Source organism: Mobula hypostoma, chromosome 10 (assembly GCF_963921235.1).
Source record: "Mobula hypostoma chromosome 10, sMobHyp1.1, whole genome shotgun sequence".
NCBI classification, from domain to species: Eukaryota; Metazoa; Chordata; class Chondrichthyes; order Myliobatiformes; family Myliobatidae; genus Mobula; species Mobula hypostoma.
In genome coordinates this window covers 84,398,920-84,419,696 of record NC_086106.1, presented here as the reverse complement: position 1 = coordinate 84,419,696, position 20,777 = coordinate 84,398,920, and the positions used below count along the sequence as shown (strand labels likewise).

The 20,777-nt window shown below is 39.5% G+C and overlaps 1 protein-coding gene across 1 annotated transcript in view; it reads left to right on the top strand.

Annotated features, from left to right (window-relative positions):
* Positions 1-20,777, top strand: part of xpnpep2 (X-prolyl aminopeptidase (aminopeptidase P) 2, membrane-bound) — a 109,060-nt gene that overhangs the window by 29,105 nt on the left and 59,178 nt on the right. The window contains exons 2-7 of the mRNA XM_063060746.1: positions 767-852; positions 2,664-2,774; positions 4,022-4,085; positions 7,771-7,878; positions 7,967-8,044; positions 13,068-13,214. Coding sequence (XP_062916816.1) covers positions 767-852; positions 2,664-2,774; positions 4,022-4,085; positions 7,771-7,878; positions 7,967-8,044; positions 13,068-13,214 — 594 coding nt within the window. The remainder of the gene's footprint in view (positions 1-766; positions 853-2,663; positions 2,775-4,021; positions 4,086-7,770; positions 7,879-7,966; positions 8,045-13,067; positions 13,215-20,777) is intronic.

Below are 20,777 nucleotides of genomic sequence, written 5' to 3'. Positions count from 1 at the left end.
AGTAAATATAGATGCAAAAAATTATTTAAGATCTCCCCCACCTCTTTCGGCTGCACACATGGATTACCACTCTGATCTTCCAAGGGATCATTTTTGTTCTTTACAATCCTTTTGCTCTAACATATCTGTAGAATCCCTTAGGATTTTCCTTCACCTGATCTACAAGAGCAACCTCATGCCTTCTTTTATTCCTCTTGATTTATTTCATAAGTGTTCTCTTGCATTTTTGTTATACTTCATAAGCACCTCATTTGTTCCTAATATGTGCCTCCTTTTTTTCTTAAACAGGGCCTCACTACCTTGTGAAAACCAAGGTGCCTTACACTTTACCTCTGAAATCTGACAGGCACATACAAACTTGGTATTCTCAAAATTTTGCTTTTGAAGGCCTCCCACTTACCAAGCACACCTTTGCCAGAAAACAACCTGTCCCAATCCACTCTTGCTAGATCCTTTCTCATACCATCAAAATCAGCCTTTCTCCAGTTTAGAATCTCAATCTGTGAATCTACCTTTTTTCCATATTTAGTTTAAAAATAATGGTATTGTGATTACTAGATTCAAAGTGTTCCCCTGCACAAACCTATGTCAGCTGCCCTGTCTCATTCTCTAGTAGCAGATCACACACTTGCTTATTGGGACTTCTACACACTGATTAAGGAAACTGATCTGAACACATTTGACAACCTCTATCCCACCTAATCCTTGAATCCACTGAGGTCGACCAGTTCATAATATTAATCTATATGCGGGTCATTTCTTCTAGGTTTACTTCTGCTGGCAAGCGGTCATCCACTCCATTCAGATAAAAGTAATGCAGGTCTGGTGAGAAATTGTACTGCAAACCCACCAGTAAGTAGCCAAGATACTTAACTCTTTGAAAAAAGAGACACATTAGAAACTGGTTATGTATGTGACCTAAGGGATAAAGTTGTAAACTGAGAAAATTCCTGAGATATTTGAGTTATCATATTTCCTATAGAACATGGAAGAGCGTAACACAGGAACAATCCCTTCAGCCCAAGATGCCTGCATGACCATGCCGCCAAATTAAATGAAACCTATTTGACTGCTTGTGATTCATTTACCTCCAGTCCCTGCACGATCATGTGCATTCCTGTATGTCTAGTATCATTGGGAATGATGGCTACTATCTTCAGTCAAATGTAGATTTGCTGTATTTCAAGGATGGATAAATATCCTGGAGTTTTATTGCATTACCCTGGAGAGGAGGCCCATGGCAAGTAACAACCTGAGAAGTGCATTCTGTGCTTTCTCATTTCACCTTTTCTGATATTATATGAACACTAATGAAACAGTTTAATTATTGGTCAACATCATTTTAAAACTGAATCTAAAGCTCTTAAATTAGGGTTTTGCACTTTACCCAAAGCTACAGAAAGAAATCTTCTTGCAAAATTCTGAGAAAACTCTCTTTCTTTTCCTTTTTCTCGAGAAAGTAAGTGAAGTTGATTTTAGGAGAACCAGTCATGCAGGAGAAAGCTACTTCATATCCTGTTTGGAAAGCAAATCTGTGCCATTTAAGAAATGCCTGTCTGAAGTATTGGGGGTGGAGTGTGTGAGGGAATAGACTGCAAGCAATGAAAGGGTGAGATGTGGAATGTGAATGTAGCAAGCCAAATATTTTCCATAAAATTCAGTCTGAATCCTTAGACTACACTAAAATTCTTAAGATGCTTCAATGTTATACTTAGTACTAATGCCCACACATAAAGATTGCAGCATTTAGGTCAGAGTGAGATCAATTACATAATCTTTAGCACTAACACCAGTAACAGCAAAGTAAGCAAATGATACTATGAAAAACGCAAACACAAGGAAATCTGCAGATGCTGGAAATTCAAGCAACACACACAAAAAATGCTGGTGAACGCAGCAGGCCAGGCAGCATCTTGAGGAAGAGGTACAGTCGACATTTCGGGCTGAGACCCTTCGTCAGGACTAACTGAAAGAAGAGCTAGTGAGAGATTTGAAAGTTGGAGGGGGAGGGGGAGATCCAAAATGATAGGAGAAGACAGGAGGGGGAGGGATGGAGCCGAGAGCTGGACAGTTGATTGGTAAAAGGGATATAAGAGGATCATGGGACAGGAGGCCTGGGGAGAAAGAAAAGGGGGAGGGGGGGGAAAGCCCAGAGGATGGGCAAGAGATATAGTGAGAGGGACAGAGGGAGAAAAAGGAAAGAGAGAAAAAGAATGTGTGTATATAAATAAATAACACATGGGGTACGAGGGGGAGGTGGGGCATTAGCGGAAGTTTGAGAAGTCAATATTCTCTCACTAGCTCTTCTTTCAGTTAGTCCTGATGAAGGGTCTCAGCCCAAAACGTCGACTGTACCTCTTCCTAGAGATGCTGCCTGGCCTGCTGCGTTCACCAGCAACTTTTATGTGTGTTGTCTAAGATCATTGTCTTGTGCAAATTGTATCACATGAGATGCCTGACATACCCACTGCAGGTCAAGTAGTAGAGGGACTGCAATATTAACAGAGCAGTTTTTCTTTCAATAAATGAAAAATACTACAGACTGATAAACTTGACCATCATTGTTTATTTGATAGAGAGAATACTAATTTTGTTACATATTGTTAAATTTTAAAAAATTATCATCTTAACTATCAGGTCATTATGCATTTTTCTGTATTTAGTACCTGCCTCCCACAGTGGTCAATACAACAAATCGTTTAAATGCTCTCCGCAATTTGATGGATGCACAAAACATCAGTGTGTATGTGATTCCTGCGACTGACCCTCATTTGGTGAGTTTGCAAACCATTCTTTGAAATATTTATTTGTCAGTTTAACTTAAAATGATGTGACTGGCTCATGATATGCACATCCTGCCTTTGTAATAAACTTTGGACACATAGTCTGAAGGTCATATACTGGCATCACTTTTTGGATTGATCATTAATATCTATCTGTCTTAAAGAATTTGAAGGAATGAAATACACTATTCAGCTACCAAGTTCTTTGAAATGCAAAACATATTTTATATTTTCCTACACTGATATGGCCTGACATTGGAGTGCCACTGATGACAACATATGATAATAACTCATGGAATTTAGAGGCCAGTGACCTGTTGCGCTGTTTGTAACTAGAGGATTGTGCTATTTGTGCCTTGCTGTAATAGCAGGATGCTTGACTGATACCGAGAGAGAAGGTGGCATTATGTCTGATACCAGGACACCACTGATTAGAGTTCTTCTCAGAATCTGGTTTAATATCACCAGCATATGTCATGAAATTTGTCAACTTTGTGGCAGCAGTATAAAGCAATACATAATAATAGAGAAAAGATGTGAATTACAGTTTGAATATATACATACCGAATAGTTAAAGAAGTAGTGCAAAAATAGGAATAATAAAGTAGTGTTCATGGGTTCAATGTCCATTCAGAAACTGGATGGCAGAAGGGAAAAAAACTGTTCCTGTATCACTGAGTGTGTGTCTTCAGACTTCCGTACCTCCATCCTGAGGGTAGCAATGAGAAGAGGCCATGTACTGGGTGATGGGGGTCCTTATTGACGGGCACTGCCTTTTTGAGGCACTGCTCCTTGAAGATGCTCTGTCACACACTATCTTTAATCTAGTCATACTTTTAATCATTAATATATTGTATAAAAAGATTACTGGCTGGACATGTTTTTAACTGAAGGGAGTCATGTTTCAGTTCCATCAATGTTGAATTATCTAAGTTAGGGAATTTATTACAACACTATCCACTGCACATATTCTAGTTTAAGTCATTGGAATCTTATGAAGCATAAACGAAGGAGTAGTAAAAAAGCACAAAAACAGTTTTTTTTTTAAATAAAGCAAATCATTTCTCAATAATTTGAGGAAAATGTTGTGCTCCTACAGATACTCAGCAGGTAATTGGTTACTGGCCCAAATAATCCCTATAATTTTGGCATAAACCAGGGTTAAAGTTGCAATAATGACAAACAATCTGAACTATCCCTCAGGATATTTAGGAAAAAGATTTGTATATTTTTTTCAGAATGAGTATATCGGCCCTCGGTATGCAAGAAGAGCTTGGATGACGGGATTCACTGGAAGTGCAGGTAATACTGATAACAGACTGGGTATTCTGTCTGATCATGCATTTAAGGAGTGATTGTTTTATTCAAATCTCCATATGGAAGTGCTATCTTCTTCCAAGAATACACCAAATGCATGCAAGAACTTAAAGACTGAAGGAAAAAAACATAAATTCTGTAAAATCAAATTATTATAGTATCATGGTATAACGCTGCAGTGTGGGCTTCAGAGAAACTAGTGGGTCATATGCTGAAAATAGCAAGAAGTACTGTTGTACGCACGAAAATGTTTGGGAAGTTGAAAAATACCAAAACGTGAACCTCAAGCAAAACATGTATTTCAGGTCTGTTATAGGATGGCGTTCTTAGCTAAGGCAGGAGTAAACTTGCAGGTAACTTCCAAAATATTGATCTGTCTTTCATGATTATGAAATTACATAAGGTTCTTCTTCACAAACCACCTTAGGTAAAATTGACTAGTTTGTGGAGCTCAGGGTTTTCTGATGAGCCTGCTGGATACCGGAATAGAGTAAAAACAGTTATCTTATCTCCAAGCAGAAGAAGCCTGAAGAAAATGTGCAGCAGCCACAGGAACTTGACTGAATTCTGCTACACATCTAATTAATAAAATGCGGAATAAGCAGGTTTATAGATAGCATACTAACCAATGGATTAGAGCATTCAAAATGTATTCAGCAAACTTTCATAACCTCAGCATCAAGCTGGAAGCAAGAAGAATCAGAATCAGGTTGATTATCACCGGCATGCATTGTGAAATTTGTTAAGTTTGTTCAGAAAGATGATTTTGTTCTGAAATATTTCATTTTAATTAGTCATGACCAAGGAACTTTTCAAAGATATTACCATTTGATTAGTTACATTTCTTAAGTTACTAGAATAATAAACAAAATATGCATACAGTCTTAATCAAAGTACCCTTTTCACCACTCACACCAAATGCAGATATAAACGTTGAAAGTACAAAGTAGTCATCATTTTAAATTATTCCAATACAAGACACAGTTATAGATTAACTGGAAAGAAATAGTTAAAATAACAGAGTGGAAAATATAATTGGCAAATAACAGATATTCATTTCATTGTAGCCTCTCTCCTTCAAGCTTCTCTGCATTCGGCCTGAATGAAACTCAGTACTTAACTAGAATAGAAATCCTTATTATTATTAAGTATATGCATTGAACTTTTACCTCTTATACCCAACCTTAGATTTACTTTCTAGATACTTGAAGCAATCATTTGATCTGTTGCATTTCTTTTACTTCTGGTACAGCTGATTTTCTCTCTATTTCATATTCTTTCTATAATGTGAGATAGCTGCTTCCCTCCTTGCTGGTTTAATGAACACCATCAGTCAATTAAACAGTTTAAAATGCATTGGCATTATATTTCACTGTTACAGATTAGACAGAACATCAACATTGTTCCTTTGCCTGCAGATCTACCATACTATCCACGTGTGCTTTAATTGCACTGAGGGTTGTTACTGAAGGGCAAAGAACAGGTCATAGGTCTCCTAGTCCTGGATTCCACCACCAGTGACATTATCTCCCTTTATCTCCTATTACATCTTGAAAATATCTTACAATCATTTAATTTAAAATATTGCTGCCAAATGATGGCTAAGATTTTTCCATTTCCCTCTGCTGATACACCTATCTGGAAAAAGGAAAAAAATGTTACCAGATAGCAGAAATTCTATGATCATCATTAGTATCTACATGCTGTAGACAGAAATAAACAAATGTCATTTTGATAGATAATTAAAGGACAAGCAAAAGATTCTGGGACAGTATAATTTTTATTCTTAATATGCAGCAGCCCTTGGGAGTTGATATTGAATTTATGAATTTTAATTTTGTTTCCCCTCCCTCCAGAGATGTAGCTTCAACTTTCAATCTCAATTTGTTTTCTTTTCTCTCTCACTTCTATCTTTCATTCAGACTACAAGTTATTAAAATGCTGGTGAACGCAGCAGGCCAGGCGGCATCTATAAGAAGAGGTACAGTTGACGTTTCAGGCCGAGACCTCGACTGTACCTCTTCCTATAGATGCTGCCTGGCCTGCTGTGTTCACCAGTATTTTTTATGTGTGTTGCTTGAAATTCCAGCATCTGCAGATTTCCTTGTGCTTGCATGTGTACAAGTTATTAAAGCTTTGTTACATTAACAACCATGATCTATGAACACATATATTCTTTGTGTTCCCTGAGCCATACCACATCACCTCCTCCCCCACCTCTCTCTATAATTTACAATGCATTTGTTTTTCCACTTTTCCAGTTCTGAACGAGGATCCTTGAATTGAAACACTGAGTCTGTTTCTCTGCTGCCTGATCTGCTGATGATTTAAGCATTTTATGATTTTGTTTTGGACTTCTATCTTCTACAGTTCTCCACCCCAATAAAGAGAATGTCTAACTTCTTTCAATGATAGTTGCTTTTTAAAGACATGCTAATCACAAAATGTCAGCCCTCTGTTAAATCCCTTCTATTAAGGTAGTTTCAGCCAAAGTTTTAAGCTCTAATAAACCTCACCAATTATAATCATCTATTTTCATGTTGTCCTACCTTCAGATGCACTTTCTACCATGTGATTAACTACCATGTCTTCTATATTACATGGGTTCAAACTATATTTCTTGTTTTTAACTTTTACTTCATTAATTATAGAAGCTATAGCTTAAAATATGGTTCTTCATCACTTTAATGTTGGCTGTAAATGTTGATGTTAGTAGAATTCCTTTTGACAGGATAAAACTTATATTTTGCAGTTTGTGTAATTAATGGCTTCTATATATTTTAGTGCCCTGACAAACGGAGCTGTTTGGAATTTTACTGTGTATTCCCTAGGTGTGCCAGGGATTTATTGTCCCATTATGCACTTTCACATTGACATATCTCAATATTAAAGCAATAACTTGGATCAGTTATCAAGTGCAATCTTACAACTGTAAACTCTTAAACTTTCAAACTGTTCGATTTTTCATTAGTTGAATGGACAAATAAAGCGTATTAAAATATGCTGGCTGCTCCATTATCACAATCCCATCTCTGAGTTAGTAAGTTATAATTCAGATCCCGCTCTTCAGATGACAGAACATAACTGATGTCAGCATTGAGTGCAGCACCGCAGAGATGCCATCTTTGAAGAGAAGTTAAATCCAAGCCTAATCGCCTCACAGTATGGATAAAGAGAGTTTATGGCATTATTCAATGAATGGAACAAGTTTTCCTGGCCAATATTTGTCCCTCTGATAGAACCACTTTCAAAGGACAAGATTATCTAGGCATTTTCACAGTACTAATTGCCCGAAATATTCTGGAATTAATGGCAATGGCTGCAATTCCACTATATTTCATTGGGCATGTTGGGCTAAACACAGTCATGAAACACGCTATATAAGTTCGAGTTCTCATTCTTTGCAGGTACAAATTGACTGAAAATCACTGAGCAAAATTTCATTCTTGGCCACAAGCTTATCCCTTGCCTCTAAAGTTCAATTACACTGAATCCAATTTTGGAAATAGAACATAACATGCAGCTACTTTTATATATGCGCAATTAACATATGTGTCTGAAGAAAAATGCTCCACCTTTTATTTGTAAAATGCCACAACGTACTGCAGGGTTCCAGTCAAACAGAAGCAGATTGCTTACTCAGGCATTTGCCTGTCTGATTGATTCATAGGCACAGCAGTTGTTAGTAAGACAAAAGCTGTACTCTGGACAGATGGACGTTATTGGGTTCAAGCTGAACGTCAGATGGACTGCAACTGGGAGCTCAACCGAGGGGAAAGTAAGTCCCATCATCAATAAGTGGCTTATATATGCAATTTTTGAATGGCCTGGTATTAAGTTAATAACATAAATATTGCTTTTCTCAGCTTCAATTTTAAATTGGATTCTGCAACAAACATCAAAAGGAGATATAGTCGCTGCTGATCCGTTTGTGTTTTCAGTTGGTAAGAAAACTGTTCTTCAGAAGTTTTACATTCTCAGTACTCTGTTTATTTCTATGCTAATGTTTACCAATCACAAGGCGGTCCAGATGTGGAAGCTATGGATGCATTTTTTGATAATCTGAATCTGCCCACACTGTCAACAGATTCAGTTAATACACTTGATGCTGATATAAGCCTAGATGAGATCAAGAAGGTCATCTCTTCCCTCCCCAATACTAAGGCAGCGGGTCCTGATGGTTTTAGCATGGAATTCTTCAAAGTATTTGGTTCAAAATTGTCACTTCTTCTCTTACGAATGTTTAATCACTCTAGGATAGCTTCCAGATTGCCACCCACTTTATGTAAAGCCAGTGTTTCTCTGATTCCAAAACCAGGCCGTGATCCCAAGGTGGTTTCATCATATCACCCCATTTCACTGCTGCCCATTGAAACCAAAATTCTTGGGAAAGTCTTGGCCAATAGGTTAAAAGAATGCATTTGTTCTATTATTCATCCAGATCAAACTGGCTTTATGCCAGGTAGACATATGCATTTTAATTTGTGTCATCTTTTCAATATTTTATATACAAAGCATGCAGAAGAGGCTGTAGTCATTTCATTAGATGCGCAACGTGGGTTTGACCAAGTGAAATGGCCACATATGATGTTTGCACTTAAGAAATTTGGATTTGGACCATCTTTCATTAAATGGATTGAGATAATTTATTCAACCCATCTGCTTCTATTATCACTAATGAGAATATTTCCTCCCCTTTTGCAATTCATTGTGGGACTCATCAAGGCTGCCCCCTTCTCCGTTTTTGTTTGCAGTTATCATTGAGCCACTGGCTGTTAGCATCCGACAGGACCCTTTGATATCTCCCATTGATATGCATGGACATTAACATCACCTTTTGTTATACAATGATGATGTCCTTTTATGTATCTCCAGCCCACAAACATCAATACCCGCCCTTCTGACTCTAATTAATAAGTTTGGTAGTTTCTCAGGTTTCTCTATTAATTGGGATAAGAGTGAACTAATGCCAGTCACTGCAGTGGTTAATACAGCGTATTTACGGTCCATTCCCTTTAAAATAACATGATAATTTTTCCTATCTTGGTGTGAATATTACAAAAAACCCAGATGACCTTTTGCAAGTGAATTGGTGGAACAGAGTTGAGCAGGTTAAATGCCATATTGACTTTTGGAAAACCCTTCCAATTTTTTTGGTGGGGAGGGTTAACACAATCAAGATGATTGTACTGCCACAATTTCTTCATCTTTTCCAGTCAATTCCATGTTTTATTCCTCTGTCATATTTTAAGCAATTGGATTCAATTATTATACCCTTCATTTTGAATTATAAAGCCATCAGAATTACTAAAAAGCACTTGTCAAAGCCCAAGGAAGCAGGTGGTTTTGCCCTACCGGACATTAAAATGTATTACTGGGCTGCCCACCTAACCATTCTTGCATGGTGGAAAGAAGGCCCACCCTCTACCTCAGACTCGTGCCCAGCATGGTTACTCATAGAGCGAGTGCTTTGTAAGAAGATTTTCTTACCAGCTCTCCTTAATAGCCCCACTGCAGTTAATAAGTCACATTTTAGTAACAGCTTCGTGGTTAACAGCACTATAGGAATTTGGAAGCAGATTCAACTACACATTAAGGCCCCAAAAACTTATATTAACACTCTGATTTGTGACAATCATTCCTTTTTGCCTGGCCTGAATGATACTGTTTTTCCTACCTGGAAACAGAGAGGCATCTGTCATGTAGGTGACCTATATATTAAAGGAAACTTTGCCTCATTTGCGCAGTTACAAGCAGTTTACAATATCCCTGCAACTAGTTTTTTTAGATATTTACATATTCGAGATTATGTTAGGAAATACATGCCTAACTTCGAAGTTTTAGACAAACATGAGTCCCTGGAGGCAACAAATAAATTTGATCCTGTTACTCGTAAAAAAAAATTGTTAAATCAAGACTCAATTAAGTATTTAATTCTAACTTATTTTCCCAAGGAACTCCAACTTTCACGTACAGCCTTCCTCATTCTGAATGTTGAACTGAACCCAAAGTGGAACCATAGAATAATTATCTCGGCTTACTTTTGCTAATTTCATTCAATTGCTTGAAACACTTTCAAATATCACCTATTTCCAGCTGTTGAATTGCTCTCTGTCAATAAATTGGGGATGATCTTCCCTCAAGATTTGAAACATGTGTTTCTGAGTTTCAGTTTATGTTTTCTGCTAATGACTGAAATGCCATTATCTTGTTGAAATCCCTGATGGGGCAAGGCTGCAACGTGAGGAGTTTTCTCAGCAAAAAGAGAAACAAGATTATGAAGGAACTGCACATCCCATTTCAAAGACATTTATTTCACTCTCCTCTGCTTAAATTTTAATGTATTAGTACCACTGAAACTGAAATTTCTCATATTACTTTATTCTATTTCCTTTCAAAACAGGAGAACTGTCCATTATGTCTATGCCAGCTCTCAGAACAATCCCATCAGTGCCATTCTCCCACTTAACTCACTACAAAATATTCTCTCTCACATTCCCGTCTACTCGCCTCACTTACAGTGGCCAAGCAAGCTGCCAGCACATCTCTGGGATGTGAGGAGAAACCAGCGCATCCAGGAACACCAAAACAGACACAGGGAGAACATATATAGTCCACATAGACAGCATTTGAGGATGCTGTTGAACCTAGCACAACTAGTGCCGCACTACTGTACTGGCCACTCTACCACCATGTTGCTCAGAAACAGACTATTTGCTGAGTCCAACCTATATCCACACCTTCCTTTTCATACTTCCCATTCCTTCCAAGGTGAGTTCTCCCCACTTCAGAATCCAGCACTACCGCCAACCATGAACAGCATCTCCATTTCCTCACGTTGTCTCTGAGCAGCCTCTACTCATATTCATCATTACTAACTCAGCAAAAAACAGAATTCCCACCGGCATTTTCCTATGCCCCCTTATTACCATTCTTCCATTCATTTCCTTAGCTGTACCACTGATGGCATGGGCAGTGTGGGAAACAAAATTAGAATGGTAGTTGGACAAGAAGCTCATCAGAAGGAGCAGGAAAAGAGTGAGTGAAGATGAGAAAGTTTGAGGGAAACCACAGACACACTCTCTAGGTCAGGCTGTCCCTCTAAACTTAGTTGCCAGAGAATAATGGCACTTGTAAGAGAGGCTATTGTTGTGCAGTCTGAGCGAGCTGCAGAAGTCAGTGACTACAACTGGCTCCACAATCTCTAAGGCCTTGGCATAAAGATTTTGCAAAGCATCACTTAATGATGTGGAAGAAGGTCTAGTGGTCAGATGATTAAAGTAGAACTTTTTGACCTCAACATTAAGCGGTATGTGTGGCGTAAATCTATTACTGTGCATCAGCCAGGTAACACCATCCCTACTGTAAAGTATGGTGGTGGTAGCATCGTGGGATGGGGATGCTTTTCAGCAGCAGGGACTAGAAATCTGGTCAGGATTGATGGGAAGATGAATGCTGCTAAACACAGAGAGATCCCGGATAAAAATCTGCTATCCAATGTCACAAAGCCTAAATGTTGGAGGAAGTCATCTTTCAGCAGGGCATGACCCCAGGGCACACTGTCAGAGCAACCATGGCTTCAGATGAAGAACACTTATGCCCTAGAGTGGCTCAGTCATAGTCCTGACTTTAACCTGATCAAACATCTCTAGCAAGGCTTCAAGATTGCTCCCCATTGGCACTCCCCAACTAACGTGGCACAGCTTGAGCAACAATGCAAGGAGGAATGGGAAAATCTTGCAAGCGTGCATAGTTAATAGAGACTTATTCAAAAATACTACTAGCGGTAATAGCAGCAAGAGGGGGTTCAACTAAATACAAGCAAAATGGGATGTGTACATTTGAATTGCTGATATCTCAGGTTTTGAAATTTTAGTTTTTCATGCTTTACGATTTTCCCTGGGGTTTTTTTTTGGGCTCTACTGTGAAAAAAAACTTGTGATTCACAAATAAAAATTCTCAGGTAAATTGATCAAGTTCCTGGTTGTAATACTCATTTATATGAAGACCCTTCGAGTAAAGTCACTACATAGAACTTGCAGATCAAAATGAACAAATAAAAGCAAAAATAAGAACATTCTATTGATACAGAATGCTGATAATATTGGAATGTAGGTACAGATCTGACCAAGAAGAGGCACAAGAGGGGCAAGAGGTGACTAGCCAGAAATCATTGATATGCAGAAAAGTGACTGAGGGAAGGCCTGATAACAAAAAATCAAAATACTCTTCTTCAAAAAGTATGGTTATCATTTTGGAAATCTTTTGTGAATGAAGAAAGGGTAAAAACTGTTTACTTGTTCTCTGCAGTGAACTAGAGTGTTGACATTTACTAGCTCATCTCATACTTGGGGGAGTGATAAACCGTTCAATATATCATAGTACCACCATCATCTTTGAGACTGTTTCAGCAAACACCATCATCTTGAGAAGAAAGGGAAGGAAACTGAAGGAGGAAGTGACAAATGGGTTTCATATTGGGAAATACTCAAATAGATGATCTTATGAGTAAAAGAGTAAGTGAGATGGATCATTTGATATTGTCAATGCAGATATTCATAAAATGGAGTTGGGGACATTAATATACTAATATTGATGACGATTTAACGTGAATCAGAGTTTTGAATCTTTAAGAATTGTAATTTGATTGCAAAATTTCATGGTTAATAAATTAAGTTCAAGGACTGTCTTCACGTGAGATGTGCATTGACAGACATTCCACCTTGATGATTCAGGCAATATTAACAGTCTCACAACACAAACCAAAGAGTTCTCCTGATGTTCTGACCAAATGCTACAAAATAAGGTATACTTACCTAGGTACTACAGAATACATCTCCACATACATAGAACTTTGTGATATATTAAAGTGTTATTACCGGTAACCTTTTTGATATTTTTCTACCATCAAGATGCAGCTACAGTTGTATTGTCAGAGCCATTAATACATTCTAATTTTTTAAACAGTGCAATGGATGACTTACCGTGAGTCTTTGCTTCAAGGACAACGACAATTTGTTTCCAAAGAATCCAATTTAGTGGATATGGTCTGGGGTGAAGAGCGTCCACCAAAATCAACAGAGGATCTCTTCGAAGTACCTGCAAAGTTTGTTGGTAATTTTTTTTAATCGAAAAGATTTTTTAAAATTTTATACAAGAAAATTATACTTATTTTTTGACTTACTTTAAAGACAAGGTTAATTATAGCTCTAACTTGAAGAAACTTTAATGTGAAAAGTATCCTTAGGTATCATAAAGTGATTCTAAAGCAAACAACCGGATGGCAGCTTGATGATTGGCAAAAACTATGAAGGCCAAAGTGCCACCTTCTCTGCTGCATTGCACAACGGCTATCTAACTTCAAAATTATTTCACAATTTCTATCTGCATTGCACAGCGGCTATCTAATTTCAAAATTATTTCACAACTTCTATCTGCATTGCACAGTGGCTGTCTAATTTCAAAATTATTTCACAGTTTCTTGACAAGCTAAGGGATGAAGACTAATTTATTTGTTATTTATTTTATTTATAAATTTATTTATGAATAAATATATTTATTTATTTATTACTGCTGAATGGATCCTGACCCAGATGGAATGGTAGGCATCCTTGACTGCTGTGTAGCAGTGGTCAAGTATATTCGGGCCTCTAGTGGGGCAGGAGACATGTTGGTATAACTTTAGCAGCGCCTTTCTGAGGTTGGCCTGGTTAAAGTCCCCGGCTGTGATGAGCAAAGCCTCTGGATACCTGGTCTCAAGTTCACTGATGTTGGCATACAGTATGTTCAGAGCACACTCCACGTCCGCCTTGTGGGGAATGTGAACCACTGTCAGTATGACCGAGGGTTAGCTTGGGCTTCCAACTTGGCTCAATATTGCCTCTTGGCACCCTTAAGAAATTTGGCCTGTCCCCTAAAACTCTCACTAATTTTTATAGATGCACTGTAGAAAGCATTCTTCTAGGGTGCATCACAACCTGGTATGGAAGTTGTCCTGTCCAAGACCAAAAGAAGCTGCAGAAGATCGTGAACACGGCGCAGCACATCACACAAACCAATCTTCTGTCCCTGGACTCACTCCGCACGCTGTCGGAGCAGTGCTGCCAGGATAATCAAGGACACGACCCACCCAGCCAACACACTTTTCGTCCCTCTTCCCTCTGGGAGAAGGCTCAGGAGCTTGACGACTCATACGGCCAGATTTGGGAACAGCTTCTTTCCAACTGTGATAAGACTGCTGAATGGATCCTGACCCAGATCCGGGCAGTACCCTCCAAATATCCGGACCTGCCTCTCGGTTTTTTTGCACTACCTTACTTTCCATTTTTCTATTTTCTATTTGTGATACACAATTTAAAATTTTAATATTTACTAATTTTTACTATTTTTAATATTTCTAATATTTAATATTTGTAATCCAGGGAGCGGGAGGCGCAGAATCAAATATCGCTGTGATGGTTGTATGTTCTAGTATCAATTGTTTGGCGACAATAAAGTATAAACTATAAATTTGCCCAACCATGGGGCAGCGTAGAAGACTCAGCCAGTTTCAGGTAACATTGAAATGGGTGTAGTACTGAAAGACTATTGACCTTCATGTAACTGAACTCTGGCAAGAGGAAATACCAAAAGGGGGAGTGGAGAGAAAAGTGAAAATGATACTAAAGGTTGAGTTGATTAGAGATTTGATTTCAACAACAGCCTCTAATTTCCCTAAAAGTAGTAAACTCATGAGTTAACTTACTTGTTTGGTTTAAGATTCGCATCTACTACCTGATACTGACACACCATACTGACTTGGTCATGTGGGATATTTGCAATAAAGGGTGCCAATGCATCAAAGGGAGCAACTGAGGGATCAACACTACAGATATAATAACACAGAGATTATTGGATGATGAGAACCTTTTGTTAGTTTCTCCTAAATATTGCCTACTTCAGTTAGAAATCAAAACCACAATGCAAAATAAAGCCATAAAATAGCACTTCCTTCTCACAGAACCAAATATATGATGATCCTCTTGTTAGGACATAGTCAATGACTCAGTACCTTAGCAGAAGTATCCAAATTATTCATGGTTTATACAGTGGATTCAGAATAGTTTCTGTGACTCCCATTAGCAGGAAACCGTTCAAAATTCATGGTCTCTACTCCAGAGTTAAGTTATTCAAAACCTCAGTCACCAGTTTATAGAAAGTACATTATTACACTTTCGTACACCAAGTGGTAGAGGGCATCAATTTAGCTCTGAATCTTTCACTCAAGTGTGTGAATAGATGGGCCTTAGGCTAAACAACAGTTAGGTGTATATTCTCTGCAGCCTGCCCATATCACACAGCACCATCCCCTGACAATCAAGAGAACCGAGAAGACACTGGAAGACATAGGCATCACTACCTATCTTGCAGATCTCTACATACCTACATATCTCTACGTTCACAGCAGACTCTGGAAAAAGGACAGTGCCCTCTGGGCTCTGTCACAATGAGAGATTTCTACAGAAAACATTGCAAGGACATTCTTCAAAGCCCCCTTGAAAACAGCAATATCTCCACTCTTGAAATGGACAAGCATATCTGAAAAGGCATGAAACACCCTGAATATCTAAGATGAGACAAAATACAAACCATAACTAAAAAGCTGCAGAAGGGCACAACATCCCACCTTTGGCAGAGTATGTTCATCTTGCCTTGAAACCATCATTCACTTCAGAACCAGAGCAGAGGTGAGTCTTCCTCAGTCCCGAGGGACTCCATAAACAGAAGAAAATTATGTAACTAGCAAAAAGTAAACCTAAACTCTAACTGAGATTGTGTGACCAATGAGTGAGTAGGCAATTCAATAACAACAGAATAGGTGAAAATGGATCATGTGGACAGTGAATCAGGCAGGCAATGGATGTGGAGGAAAGTGTCAAAATGATTAGTGAATTGGTGGGTGCATGAACTGTCAGTCCATGTCCTCCTCTACTGCCTCAACGAGGCCACTCTCAGGAGAAACACCTCATGTTCCATTGGGGTAACTTCCAACCTAATGGCATGAATATCGATTTCTTCAACATTCAGTAATTTTCCCCTGCTTATTCCTTCATTATCCATTTCCCACTCTGGCCTCTTACCTCTCCTTTTGTCCTCACCTGCCTATCACCTCTCACTGGTGCCCCTCCTCCTTCCTTTTCTCCCATGGTCCACTGTCCTCTCCTACCGGATTCCTCCTTCGCCAGCCCTTTACCTTTTCCACCTATCACCTCTCAGATTCTAACTTCATCTCCTCTCCCCCACTCAGCTGCCTTCATCTAGTTTGTACTTCCTCCCCTCCTCCCATCTTCTTATTCTGGTTTCTTTCCCATTCCTTTCCAATCCTGATAATGGGTCTCAGCCTGAACTGTTGACACTTTTCTTCCTTTCCATTGATGCTGCCTGAGCCGATGGGTTAATCCAGCATTTTGTGGGTGTCACTCTGGATTTCCAGCATCTGCCAAATCTCTTGTGTTCATCATTTCCATTTTAATTCGTAGATAAGAGTCAGACAATCAGAAGATCCCTATTCAAATAATACAGCACCAGGAGAACTTTCCAGAATCATACAAATGTAACCACTAGGAGTCATAGTAAACAGTTATATAAGTAATATAAGTAATTATATAAAATACAAGCAGACAATTAATTGTTAGACTGCAAATAAAATAACAAGCAGCTGGATCCAACAGAGGGAACATATGCTTCGAGGCAGAGAATGTGGGTGAGGTTCTAAGTGAGTACTTTGCAGCAGTATTTATCAAGGAGAAAGATGCGAAGGATTGGGGGATCACTGTGGAGCATTCTAACGTGCTAGGGCATTTCAAGATAAAGTAGGAAGTAGTGCTGGGTCTCTCAAAGAACATTAAGGTGGGTAGTTCCTCATGCCCGGATGGCATACATCCCAGACTACTGAGAAAGGCAAGAGATGAAATTGCTGGGGCTTTGAGCAATAATTCTGCTCCTATGTCTTATGGTTCTCAACAGTGCAGAGAGATCCTGGGGTCCAAGTCCACAGCTCTCTGAAAGTAGCTCTGCAGGTTGATGAGGTGGTAAAGAAGGCATATAGCATGCTTGTCTTGATCTGTTAAAGAAATAAGTTCAAGAGACAGGAAGTTATGCTGCAGCTTTATAAGATTCTAGTTAGGCCACATCTGGTGTATTGCATTCAGTTCTGGTCACCAGATGTTGTCTTCAGGAAGGATGTCAAGGCTTTAGAGAAGGTGCAGAAGAGATTTACTGGGATGCTGGCCAGATTAGAGGGTATTTGCTATAATGAGAGTGTGGACACACTTGGACTATTTTCTCTGGAGCTTTGGAGGGTGAAGGGAGATCGGGGAGAGGTTTATAATATAGCGAGAGGCAGGGATACAGTAGACAGCTGATAGCTTTTTTCATGGGGTTTCAGATATCGGACACCAGAGGGCATGAAATTAAAATGAGAGGGGGTAAATCCAAAGGAGATTTGTGGGTCAAGAGTTTTTGCACGGAGAGTAGTGGGTCCCTGGACTGTGCTGCCAGGGATGGTGGTGGAGGCAAATACAGTAGAGGTGTTCAAGAGATTCTTAGGTAGGCACGTGAATGCGCAGGAAATGAACAGACATGGATGTTGTTCAGGCCAAGGAATTGGATTAGTTGGGCATTTGATAACTAATATCATTAGTTCTGCACAACCTTATATGCCCAAGGCCTGGTCCTGTGCTGTTCTGTTCTACGTTCTGTGTACTTGCTGAATCCATAGCCTATTTCACTCTGGACCATCCATTATTCTGTACACCAAGGGATAATGGTTACTTGCATGTGTACAGGGACATGAGACAATGTAGACTCTTACTTAGGTGTCACTGATGCTAAGTTCTATCATTTGTTGCCCCAAGTGCTGAAGAAGTCCTTAATTAGAATGATAAAGCCTACACTGCTATTTATAAAAGGGTTTAACATAACTTGTTTCTTTTTTTGCAAAGAGTCCAAGGCAGCAAAGCTTATCCTGTTAGGATATTTCTGTGTATTTTTTCATTTTCATGATTGCTCTTACACCCCTGTTCTTATTTATGTCCTCAGGCACCCACAGCCCATTCCTCACACTCAAATCATTGCTATTTTCCCAAATATTATCATTTCTCTAATAAACCCACACTGAATCCCATCCTTACAACCCCACTTACTCAAAATGTGTCCTCAGTCAATGTTCTGTTCCTACATTGTAGGTCAAACCAATCATCCCCCAACATTCTCAAATCATTTGCATTAAATCTTCTTTCAATCAATATTCTTTGTTAAGATAAGATACTATAGACAAAAAAACTGTTATTTGTATTTACCAACAAAATTATATTAGTACAGCCTGGAAGCCTCACATCAAACTGGTGTGGGCTCTGTTGAAATGATAGAATTTCGAGACCTAGACCCAATGATTATTGGTCTGGCCAGCAATGGTCTCATGTTATGATTGAGTTAAAGGAATGCCATAATATATTCTATGATGCATCTTCTAACTGAAATTAAAACATATTTATTGATCAAGTTAGAAGTTTATTTTTCAAATTAGCATCCCATTTTTGCCTGCTCTATAAGAATGCACTCCACAGTTGCTTGGTGAGTGGAATTGTTCCAAATATCCAACCAGTCATTATCACTTTTAACACATTATTTTTATAAGGTATTATTATTAATTCAATAAGGTATACTTAACCAATTGCTTGATCTTTAACTGTTTGAAATCTTTTTAAACCATCAGCCTCCCTGCAGTGCAACTGTGATTTTAGAAAACTTGTAACATTTTCAATCCATTGTAGTTTTACGGATTTTTGTTTTCTGATACCTTCTCTGCGCTAAATGAATGTGGTTAAATCAAGCAACAACACCAGCATTTAGAATAATTTCCTATTGAGAAACAAGGGAAAAATAGGCCCTATGATTGAATGCATTCTGTTAGATAATTCATTTCTAGTGGAATTTTGAAAGAGGCAAATTGAAATAAGAAGTATATACAGTGTTGATGAATTGACTTACTTTAATTGTCCTGTATAGCAACATTAGCAGTGTGTCATTCTTCAACTTAATCACATGATCAATACACATAGAAACCAGGTATTCCATCCCTAAGTTTTGGGAAAAGTTTTCACCTAGAAGAAGTCCAGGTACAACCTCGTGAGAGTGAAAAGACAGTTCGATGTGAAGTTAGAGACACAGTCGGATGCATAACAGCTGTGGCAGGCTTTACATGCCATTACTTCCTAAAAGACAAAATCTAACAGCATAAATGGCAAACAACAGGAATTCTGCAGATGCTGGAAATTCAAGCAACATACATCAAAGTTGCTGGTGAATGCAGCAGGCCAAGCAGCATCTATAGGAAGAGGCGCAGTCGACGTTTCAGGCCGAGACCCTTCGTCAGGACTAACTGAAGGAAGAGTGAGTAAGGGATTTGAAAGCTGGAGGGGGAGGGGGAGATGCAAAATGATAGGAGAAGACAGGAGGGGGAGGGATAGAGCCAAGAGCTGGACAGGTGATAGGCAAAAGGGGATACGAGAGGATCATGGGACAGGAGGCCTAGGGAGAAAGACGGGGGGGGGTGACCCAGAGGATGGGCAAGAGGTATATTCAGAGGGACAGAGGGAGAAAAAGGAGAGTGAGAGAAAGAATGTGTGCATAAAAATGAGTAACAGCTGGGGTACGAGGGGGAGGTGGGGCCTAGCGGAAGTTAGAGAAGTCAATGTTCATGCCATCAGGTTGGAGGCTACCCAGACGGAATATAAGGTGTTGTTCCTCCAACCTGAGTGTGGCTTCATCTTTACAGTAGAGGAGGCCATGGATAGACATGTCAGAATGGGAATGGGATGTGGAATTAAAATGTGTGGCCACTGGGAGATCCTGCTTTCTCTGGCGGACAGAGCGTAGATGTTCAGCAAAGCGGTCTCCCAGTCTGCGTCGGGTCTCACCAATATATAAAAGGCCACATCGGGAGCACCGGACGCAGTATATCACCCCAGTCGACTCACAGGTGAAGTGATGCCTCACCTGGAAGGACTGTTTGGGGCCCTGAATGGTGGTAAGGGAGGAAGTGTAAGGGCATGTGTAGCACTTGTTCTGCTTACACGGATAAGTGCCAGGAGGGAGATCAGTGGGGAGGGATGGGGGGGACGAATGGACAAGGGAGTTGTGTAGGGAGCGATCCCTGCGGAATGCAGAGAGAGGGGGGGAGGGAAAGATGTGCTTAGTGGTGGGATCCCGTTGGAGGTGGCGGAAGTTACGGAGAATAATATGTTGGACCCGGAGGCTGGTGGGGTGGTAGGTGAGGACCAGGGGAACCCTATTCCTAGTGGGGTGGTGGGAGGATGGAGTGAGAGCAGATGTACGTGAAATGGAGGAGATGCGTTTAAGAGCAGAGTTGATAGTGGAGGAAGGGAAGCCCCTTTCTTTAAAAAATGAAGACATCTCCCTCGTCCTAGAATGAAAAGCCTCATCCTGAGAGCAGATGCAGCGGAGACGGAGGAATTGCGAGAAGGGGATGGCGTTTTTGCAAGAGACAGGGTGAGAAGAGGAATAGTCCAGATAGCTGTGAGAGTCAGTAGGCTTATAGTAGATATCAGTGGATAAGCTGTCTCCAGAGACAGAGACAGAAAGATCTAGAAAGGGGAGGGAGGTGTCGGAAATAGA